Source organism: Medicago truncatula, chromosome 3 (genome assembly GCF_003473485.1).
Source record: "Medicago truncatula cultivar Jemalong A17 chromosome 3, MtrunA17r5.0-ANR, whole genome shotgun sequence".
Classification (NCBI taxonomy): Eukaryota; Viridiplantae; Streptophyta; class Magnoliopsida; order Fabales; family Fabaceae; genus Medicago; species Medicago truncatula.
Window position 1 is genome coordinate 7,213,744 of NC_053044.1, and position 11,289 is coordinate 7,225,032.

The following is an 11,289-nucleotide window of genomic DNA, read 5'->3' on the forward strand; positions in this document are numbered from 1 at the left end:
TAAATGAAAATTGAGAGAAGAGGGCCCGACTCGGAACCAACTATGAGGTATTTTAAAATACCTCCCTGTCGGAATTTCGTCTGAAATAACAAAAATTCTGGTTTTAAAAATACGAATAAAAATTTAGTAAAAATAAAAAAGTGGTCAAAATTTGGGGTATGACAGATGCCCCTATTTAAGTTTCTTTGTCACGGAGATTTAAAAAGAAACTTTTAAATCAACGGGTCGAAGGGACTTAAATATTAAGTACACCAATTTTGACCGGTTGGAATGCTAAGAACGCAACGCTCCTGAGCTTAATGATATGAATGCATGCAATGCAATTATGAATGCAACACCGACAAAAATAGAACGACTGAGGACCAAAATGACAAGTATTACTGGGGAGAAAGAAAAACTGCATATTACCTTTAAATTGGTAAAGACGACATTACCAGAAAGTAAACACATGTCCATTAACTCTAGAGTTTGGTAAAGATGACATCACAAGAAAGATAAACATATGTCTATTACCTTTAGAATTGGTAAAGACGAATCTGGAGGAAATAATCATGCCTATTACCGTGAATTAGGTAAAGACGAATATGCAACAGAAAGAAATCCTGCCTATTACCGTGAATTAGGTAAAGACGAATATGCAAAAGAAATCATGCCTAATACCGTGAATTAGGTAAAGACGAATATGCAAAAGAAATCATGCCTAATACCGTGAATTAGGTAAAGGCGAATACGCAACAAAGTAAATCATGCCTATTACCGTGAATTAGGTAAAGACGAATATTTAAAGAAATCATGCCTATTACCGTGAATTAGGTAAAGACGAATATACAAGGAAAAGATCATGTCTATTACCGTGAATTAGGTAAAGACGAATATGCAAAAGAAATCATGCCTAATACCGTGAATTAGGTAAAGGCGAATACGCAACAAAGTAAATCATGCCTATTACCGTGAATTAGGTAAAGACGAATATTTAAAGAAATCATGCCTATTACCGTGAATTAGGTAAAGACGAATATACAAGGAAAAGATCATGTCTATTACCGTGAATTAGGTAAAGACGAATGTTTAGCGGGACCTGCCCCTTGAAATTAACTAGTGGCAAACTTTGAAACATACATATTGAGGACGATACTCTTATGAGATACAAGCGAAAAAAGACATTGGGTAATAATGCAACCCTGTATGAATGACATTTATATACACGCTATGTATGCATGAATGAATGAATATGACTGATACTCGAATGACAGTATAGTGTTAAGACTGTTGAGACGAGGTTGGGCAAGTCCAAAAAGAAGTGGCTCAACATCATAGCACAAACACCCATAAATCTTCAACGGGATTACCATTACTAGAGATGAGTCAAACATTGTCGGGGTAGAACCCTTCAAACCAAACCATTGGGATAAAGCCCAACGATCTTAACACTGATATGGTTTAGCTCCAAAATCCAAACACTGGCCGAAGTCGCCATTCCAGAACTGAAACTGAGGTACTTTTGCAAGCCCATGCTTCGAATAGTCATTGTTTTTCTTTTGGTATTTTTCTTCTTCTTCTTCTTTTTTTTTTTTTTTTTTTTTTAGTAATGACTATGTCCATACAAATGAATCTACATGCTTTTGAATCGAATGTTGACACATGCTTCTATGATACATGAATTAAAGATAATATATTTGTCATCATTTTGTTCTTTTCCAAAAGAAAACATAAAGATTTTAAAAGAATTTTCAAAGTTTTTACTTCAAGTTTTAACAGTAAAAATGGGAGAAAATTTGCACATAGAATAAATATGAATTTCAAATAAAGGGGCACAGGCTCGAATTGATTTAAAAGAAATGGTAACCAGCTAAAGCATGGCACCACAGATTACAAAATGTGGACAATGGTAATTAATATGGGGAAGGTACATTGAACATAATAACCGCTACTTTCTCTAACAATTTTGAATTCCACTGCCTATAATGCTTTGATATCGGAGAAACTTCTGACAGCTAGAGTGCCCCAAGTGAGTGATGTTTCATCTGATGCAGTTACTTTGTCATAATCCTTAACTTTTGCATAGATCGCCCTTGCGGGTTTCAACCTATCAGGATAATCCCTTTTTTATATGTCTCTAACTTTTGCATGGACCGCCTTTTCGGGTTTTCAGTCCATCGAGACGCTCTTTTTTGTTTAGGACGCCCTATCGGGTTTTCGACCTACCGAGCTGTTCTTTTACATGTATATCTAGACAAAGTATTTCTTGACTGCATCAGAATTCACAGGACGAGGTAACTCCTCTCCATCCATAGTTGTAAGAATTAAAGCACCACCAGAAAAAGCTCTTTTCACCACATAGGGACCTTCATAATTAGGTGTCCACTTTCCCCTAGGGTCTGGTTGGAAAGACGTGATACTCTTGACCACCAGGTCACCTTCTTTAAATTCACGGGGACGAACCTTTTTATCGAACGCTTGTTTCATCCTTGTCTGATATAGCTGTCCATGCCATAGAGCAGCCATGCGTTTTTCCTCAATCAAATTCAACTGATCATACCTATTTTGACACCATTCAGCCTCTGACAGCTCAGCTTCCATCAAGACCCTCAATGACGGGATTTCAACTTCTACCGGAAGTATCGCTTCCGTCCCATATACCAAAGAAAAAGGGGTTGCCCCTGTTGAAGTACGTACTGAAGTACGATAACCATACAAAGCGTAGGGTAACATCTCATGCCAGTCTTTATAGGTAACCACCATCTTCTGCACGATCTTCTTAATATTCTTGTTTGCAGCTTCGACCGCACCATTCATCTGAGGTCTATAAGGAGAAGAGTTATGATGCTCGATCTTGAAGCCATCACATAATTCCTTCATCATTTTATTGTTCAAATTTGTGCCATTATCCGTGATGATCTTGTTGGGAACGCCATAACGGCATATGATATTGTTCTTGATAAATCGGACTACTACTTGTTTGGTCACATTGGCATAAGATGCCGCTTCGACCCATTTGGTGAAGTAGTCAATAGCCACTAGTATGAAACGATGTCCATTGGAAGCTTTTGGTTCGATTCGACCAATCATATCAATGCCCCACATAGAGAACGGCCATGGAGAAGAGATAACATTAAGCATAGACGGTGGAACATGAATCTTATTAGCATAAATTTGGCACTTGTGGCACTTCTTGGCATAATGATGACAGTCAGCATGCATCGTTATCCAGTAGTAGCCTGCTCTCAATGCCTTCTTAGCCATTGAATATCCACTAGAATGAGTCCCGAACGAGCCTTCGTGTATCTCATGCATTAATAAATCTGCTTCACGTCGGTCCACACATCTGAGCAAAACTGAATCAAAGTTTCTTTTGTACAAGACGTCTCCACTCAGGAAGAAATTGCCAGACAGTCTTCTTAGAGTTCTCTTATCTTTACGGGATGCCCCAGGAGGGTACTCTCGAGTTTGAAGAAACACTTTAATATCATGAAACCACGGTTTATCATCGAAAACTGCTTCGGCTACAAACACATAAGCGGGCCTATCAAGGAACTTGACACTGATTAGAGGCACGTCGTTGCCTCGATTCACCTTGATCATTGAAGATAAAGTTGCTAGGGCATCTGCCATTTGATTCTCATCCCGAGGAATGTGGTGCAACTCCACCTTGTTGAAGAAAGTTAATAAACATCTTGCATAGTCTCTGTAAGGTATTAATCCCGCATGGTGAGTTTCCCATTTTCCTTTGATCTGGTTAATCACAAGAGCTGAATCTCCATATATTTCAATATTTTTAATCCTTAAGTCAATGGCTTCTTCAATGCCCATGATGCAAGCTTCATATTCTGCAATATTGTTCGTGCAATCAAACCGGAGTCTTGCAGTGAAAGGGATGTGAGTACCTTTAGGAGTAAGGATAACTGCCCCTATTCCATTACCAAAGACATTGACGGCTCCATCAAAAATCAAACCCCACTTAGAGTCTGGATCAGGACCTTCACCAAACAACGGTTCATCACAATCTTTCATTTTTAAACACATGATCTCTTCATCTGGGAAATCAAACTTGATGGGCTGATAGTCTTCAATTGGTTGATGAGCCAAATGGTCAGCAAGAACACTACCCTTGATGGCTTTCTGAGTGCGATACACAATATCATATTCAGACAATAACATCTGCCAACGAGCAATTCTTCCTGTTAACGCCGGCTTCTCAAAAAGGTACTTGATCGGATCCATTTTGGATATCAACCAAGTAGTGTGGTAAACCATGTAGTGACGGAGACGCTTAGCGGCCCATGCCAAAGCGCAACAAGTTTTCTCAAGCATAGAATATCGGGACTCACAATCAGTAAACTTCTTACTCAAGTAGTAAATGGCATGCTCTTTCTTTCCAGTTTCGTCTTGTTGACCAAGCACGCAGCCCATAGAATCATCCAACACAGTCAAGTACATGATCAAAGGCCTTCCTTCAACTGGAGGGACAAGAATCGGAGGTTCTAACAAATACCCTTTGATGCTATCAAAAGCTTTCTGGCAATCTTCCGTCCAAACGATCCCCTGATCTTTACGGAGTAACTTGAATATCGGTCCACATGTGGTAGTCATATGGGAGATGAATCTGGAGATGTAGTTCAATCTTCCCAAAAAACCTCTAACTTGTTTCTCTGTCTTTGGAACCGGCATTTCCCTGATAGCTTTGACTTTGTCGGGATCTACTTCAATACCTTTCTGACTAACGATAAAACCCAAGAGCTTGCCAGATCTAATACCGAAGGTACACTTGTTAGGATTCAACCGGAGTTTGTACTTTCTCAACCGTTGAAACATCTTTAACAAATACTCAGCATGTTCTTCTTCAGTGCCTGACTTGACAATCATATCATCCACATATACTTCAATCTCTTTATGTATCATATCATGGAATATTTTAGTCATGCCTCTCTGGTAAGTGGCGCCAGCATTTATCAATCCAAATGGCATTACTAAGTAGCAGAAAGCGCCCCATGGCGTGATGAAAGACGTCTTTTCTCTATCTTCCGGAGCCATCTTGATCTGGTTATACCCAGAAAACCCATCCATGAAGGAGAACACCTTGCATCTAGCAGTACTATCAACCAATACATCAATGTGAGGTAGAGGGAAATCATCCTTCGGACTAGCTTTGTTCAAATCTTGATAGTCAACACACATTCTGACCTTACCATCTTTCTTCGGAACGGGCACTATGTTGGCCAACCATTGAGGATATTCAGAGGTAATCAAGAAACCTGCGTCAATTTGCTTTCGCACTTCCTCTTTGATCTTGAGAGCCATATCTGGATGAGATCTTCTTAACTTCTGCTTGACTGGAGGACACTCGGGCTTTAGAGGCAAACGATGTTCAACAACATCAGGGTCTAACCCCGGCATGTCTTTGTAGGACCACGCAAATATATCATCATACTCTTTGAGAAGCTCAATTATCCTATTCTTGACAGATGCCTCTAATGACGCTCCAATCTTAATCTCTTTCTTATCTTCCTCAGTACCCAGGTTGATCGATTCTATTTCTTCATTATGAGGCTGAATGGCTTTTCTTTCTTGTTCTAACATCCATCTGAGCTCATTAGGAATCTCTTCATCCTCCTCTACCCAAGCCTCATAAACAGGGAACTCCCAGTTGGGCGGAAGCATAGGGTCACTACGTTCAACGGGCTCACTTATGCTTAGTCTGCATATGATTCATGATTGATTTTTAGCAAAATAGTGGATGCAGACCTTTGAAATTGATTTTTTTTTTTTTTTTTAAAGAAAAAAAAGAACAAGTTTTTGGTTTTTTGTATTACCATTTTTTAGAAAAAGCACTAAAATAAAATAACGGTCGTGATAGAAACGACAATTTTTTATTAATACTGAAAACAACTTAAAGTAAAAACAAACCCTGCAAGATTTCACTTTCGTCTGGGGTAGGATGAAAGGAGTTTTCTTAAAAAACAAAAACAAAGACAAACACATTACTTAGAAAAAGGTATCGCAGAAGGGATGTCAACAGCAATCCAGTTGCAGCAGTTTCCATCAGGAGTCACAAAGTCAGGTGCCACCTCTTCTGATTGATCTTCCAAAATTGCATTAGTCTCAGGTGGTGTATTAATGAATCCGGCACTGTGAAAAGTGCCCCTAGTTGGGTCGAACACCACTTGCTTATTGCCAGAGAAACCCAAACCTTCTTTGCGCTTGTTCTCGGGCAACTGTACTAATTGCCCCCAGCCTTCCACTTTCCCTTCTTGGATTACTCTCTGAGCATCCCTTAGAGAGGCCATGCATGTTTCACCTTTTGTAGTACCGCTTTCAACCGAGAACCCTTGGAATGACGTTCCATCCGGACTTTCACCACCAATGAAGGAAAAGGACGACAAATGGCTAACCAAAAGAGTTGATTCCCCACTCACTGTAACAAGCTTTCCATGACTCACAAACTTTAGCTTTTGGTGAAGAGTGGATGTTACTGCCCCTGCTTCATGAATCCATGGTCTACCCAGTAAACAGCTGTAGGAAGCTTGAATATCCATTATCTGGAATGTAACTTTAAACTCTTGGGGCCCAATAGTGATAGGTAAATCTATTTCTCCCCACACCGTCTTCCTGGATCCATCAAATGCCCTTACCGACACGCAACTGGGCCTAATAAATCCGTCTGAATACGTCAATTTATCAAAGGTTGTCTTTGCCATCACATTGAGGGAAGAACCAGTGTCTATCAAGACATTGGACAGAGAATCTGTTTTGCACATAACAGAGATATGTAAGGCCATGTTATGATTTTTCCCCTCCACCGGGAGGTCTTCCTCACTGAAACTCAGGTTGTTGCATGCCGTCACATTTCCAACAATGCTCCCAAATTGATCCAAAGTCACATCATGGTCTACGTAGGCTTGATTCAATACTTTCATCAAGGCTTCCCTATGAGCATCAGAACTTGTCAATAGTGACATGATAGAAATCTTGGATGGAGTCTGTAATAACTGATCCACTATCTTATAATCACTTTTCTTGATCAGTTTCAAAATTTCATCGTTATCAGTTCCACTAGGTTGACCCACACTTTTACCCTTGCTAGGATCTGCTATTGGTACTGATTCTATCACTGGAGGTTTGTTCTTTGCTTGTACAACAGCCGGAAGAATACGTCCACTTCTCAGAATTTGACTACTCACAGCAATGTTATCTACTGAAGTTGAAGGACCCAAAAGTACCCCTTTACCATCCTCTATGCCTGTAGATTCGTAGCTATATGGAATAGCCTTCTGGGAGAAAAACAGCTTGGGTTTTGGCACACAAATTGCCAAAGGATTGACAATTGTCTTGACATTGTCTTTGAATATCGGAGTAACAACACCAATTGGTTTCGTCCTATCCTTAAACACAGGAATTACAACACAAATGTTCTTATCTTCTCTTGTGACAACCAGCTCTCCTTGATCCATTAACCCTTGTACATCATTTTGAACTTGAATGCACCCGTGGGGATCCGCAGAACACACCTCACAATTGATATGATCGTGGCTAAACATACCTACGTTACACATCTTCACATGCATTGGAACCAACGGGGTTCTGACATCTTGAGCGTTGGTGACGAGACCATCTTCCTGATAATTCTCAATCATGTTAACGGTCGGCCCATGAGGTGGCAGAGGGTTGTTTGGAGCAACAGGGTCAGGGTCGTTGAAGGATAAGTCCTTGTTTTGAATCAATCTTTGGACTGCGTCTTTGAGAGGGTAACAGTGCTCAATGTCGTGCCCTGGTGCCCCTTGATGGAATTCACAAGTAAGGTCTGGGCGATACCAATGAGGTAAAGGGTTCGGCACCGGGGGACGTGGTTTAACTTGAACAAGACCCCTAGCGAGTAGGGAGGGTAACAATCCTCCATACAGCATAGGGATAGGAGGGAATTGATTTCTTGGAGGGCGAGGCTGACGAGGCTGTGGTTGTTGTGGTGGAGGATGAGGCTGACGAGGCTGTTGTTGTTGTGGTGGAAGGGGATAGTATGGTTGTTGGTAAAACGGTTGTGGCTGATAAGGTTGTGATTGATATAGTGGTGGATAATATGGACGGTGGGCTTGAGGCCTTTGTGGTTGATAGTTTGGGTTTTGTGGAGCTGGGATGGGTGATGGAATATTAGCAACATAGGGGTAGTTGGGGTATACAGGTTGGGATCCGCCATGAGCCACCATGCCGACCTCTTGAGGATTCTTCTTTGGGTACCCATTTCCGAACTTCCTATTACCATTGGATGACCCACTTGTCAAACTTCCTGAATAACCACCTGAAGAGGCACCATCTTTACTACCCCGTCCCTTACGGACCCATTCTTCAATACGAACACCTGCGTCTACCATGTCGGTAAACTTCTGTGAAGCACAAAGAAGCATCTTCTCTGAGTAGAAAGGGCTCAGAGTCTCATAGAACAGATCAGCCACTTCTCTTTCTTCCAAAGGCGGACGAATTTGAGCAGATTTCTGAATGAAGCGCTGGGCATACTCTTTGAAAGATTCCTTATCACCCTGAGTCATAGCTTGCAGCTCTTTTCGGTTAGGGGCCAGATAAGAGTTATATTTATACTGCTGGATGAAGGCATTAGCCAATTCCTCAAAAGTAGTGATACCCTTCAAATTCATATACCACGTGAGTGCGGGACCAGCCAAACTGTCCTGAAAACAGTAGATGAGTAGAGGTTCATTCTTCCTATGAGCCGTCATCCTCCTAACATACATGATTAAGTGCATTTCAGGGCAAGTATTCCCCGTGTACTTCTCAAAGGTTGGCACTTTAAACTTAGGAGGTATAACCACATCCGCAACCAAGCAGAGGTCATTCAAATTATGGCTAAACACTTCCTTACCCCGGATACTCTTCAACTCTTTATGTACTGCATCGTACTTTTCTTCTAAGTTACCCACTCTATCATCACCAGCCACACTATTGGAATGATAAACTTGTTCCTCCTCTTGCTGGGCAGCATGCACGAGGGGTCCAGCATAAGTCATAGTAGCCTGAGGAAAAGGCTGGCCGGTCTGGTAGAACGGTGTTTGTTGCTGGCCAAGAGGGAACTGCATTTCCGGCGCATTATGACGAAGACCTTCATTAGTTGCGAGCGGCATGCCCCACGGGTAGCCTGGCGGCATACAGTACTGAGGAGGGAAAGAGAAACCGGAAGGTCCAACGGGATGGAAGCCTGAATTGTACATGTCAGTCACCAAAGGTTGTGTAGTACCAACAGCTGCGGTGGAACCAGTAGGAATTGGTTGTGAAGTATCAGCAGAAGTGGTAGGAATTGGCTGGATTGCAGGAGAACCAGCAGACTGAGAAGCTTCAACATGTGCCTGAGTGGTCTGAGCATTTTGCGCTTGAGAGGCTTGTGCCTGTGCGGCCATCATGTCAATCATCATTGCGGTTATCTTCTCCATACCTTCCTTGAGGTTACTAACCTCCTCCCTAAGGTCACTGTTCTCTTGTTCAGCAGTTGCCATCTTCTTCTTGATGTATGCTCGAGTACGGTGAACACGGGTAGGTTTGTACTGAATACGCCGGGCCACTTTGCTTTTTTCTGAGACAGAAACGAGGAGAGTATGAGACTTGGTTTTGACACTTTTTATGAATGCAATATGATGCATGATGTTATGCAAAAAAACATTTTTGTTCATCGAAGGACTTATAAAAGTAATTTCGTAAACATTATAAAAGATAGAGGATACATTGACAAGATAATTCCCTTTCAACAAACTGAGCCAAGGGATAGACTCCAAAGTACATAAAAGAAAGCGAAAACAGAAAAGATAAGAACATTTTGGGAAATTCTTGAGCCCCTGAAGTAGACTACTCCTCGGAATCTAAATGTGGACCATTAAAGAGATCCATGCGCCTCTTTTTTCTCCCAGGACAAATCTTGTCAAGAAAATCCTCCTTCTTTTGGATAGAGGCTTTCAGCCTAGAGTTTTCATTCCTTTCCCTGCGATTGGCTTGAATCTGCTGATCCAGTAGGTTTTTCACCGTATCATACTCTTGCTTCTTTTTGCGGTACTTCACTTCCCACATGGACCTCTCACGCCTTTCAATGTCCAACTGTTTTTGGTACCCTTCCAAGGACTTAGGAGGTAAAGGTAAAGGTATATCTGAAATGGTTGAGGTTACAAGCCTTTGGCGAGGGTAAGGCATCTTCCATTTATTAGCCCGATCGATGACCCATTGGACATAAACTTCATGGGCGATAACCGACCTCTTTCCTAACAGATTTCTATCTTTCCTAACAATGGAGCACCAAGCTTTCTCGAATTGTGCTTTTTGATTTGCATCGTCCTCTTTGTAGAGGAAGAAGTCCCTATCTAGGATGAGGTATACGGGCTTCATTTCCATATAATATCCAAACTGTCGTCTAGCTAGAACTGGGTTGTAACTAATTCCTCCACGCGTACCAAGAAGAGGTACGTTGTTGAAGTCCCCACAACTGTCAATGACAAACTCAGGGTTACAAGTTGGGTTAAACCAAACTATGTCGTTAGGGGTGAGGGTCATGAGCTTCTTAGACCAAGGGAGATACTCTGGTCTAACCTTAGGGCGAGGTAAGTGTGAGGTGATCCAGATGTGGAGTAGAGGTGCACAGCAAATGATGGTTCCACGCTCTTTATCGGTACGCTCATGGATGGAAACATAAGTGTCGGCAAGCAAGGTAGGAATCGGGTTTTGGGTTAGAAAGATTTGGATGGCATTCATGTCGACAAATTTGTCAATATTCGGGAAGAGCACAATACCATAGATGAGCAAAGCAAGGATAGCCTCAAAAGTATCGGTCTCGGATCTTTCAAAACAAATGGTGGCTTTTTGGTAGAGGAAGTTGTAGGGTAGACATTGGAGACCGGCTCTGGTGATGAATTTGTTCTTTATATCAGCTATCTCAAGGTGAAGGGCATTTGCAATGGCTGGGATTTTAGGACCGGGTTCAAGACCATGGAAGGGTACTTGGTCGAGTACTGGTAAACCGACCCAGTGGGAATATTCTTCAAGTGTGGGAACAAGCTGGTAATCCGGGAATGTAAAGCAATGATAGAGTGGATCATAGAACTGGACTAAAGTGTTGATGAGCCCCTCATCTACATCCGTCTTGAGAATATTGAGCAGATATTCGTACCGATTTCGAAAGTGTTCTGGATTCTTCACCATCCCCCCTAGCTTTCTTAAGCTCTTTAAATCTGGTTTCTTGAATTCATACCTGTGAGTTCTCCTTACAGCATTCTCCATATCTACGATGTTTACAACAAGGTTATATAA

At 41.6% G+C, this 11,289-nt stretch overlaps 1 protein-coding gene across 1 annotated transcript; it reads right to left on the reverse strand.

Moving 5' to 3' along the window:
- Positions 1–3,619: 3,619 nt before the first annotated feature.
- Positions 3,620–9,638, reverse strand: LOC120579482 (uncharacterized). Its single transcript, XM_039831865.1, has 3 exons — positions 5,983–9,638; positions 3,885–5,695; positions 3,620–3,732 (listed from the first exon to the last, which is right to left on the reverse strand). The coding sequence occupies exons 1-3, from the start codon at positions 9,636–9,638 to the stop codon at positions 3,620–3,622; spliced, it is 5,580 nt and encodes a 1,859-aa protein (XP_039687799.1).
- Positions 9,639–11,289: the final 1,651 nt, after the last annotated feature.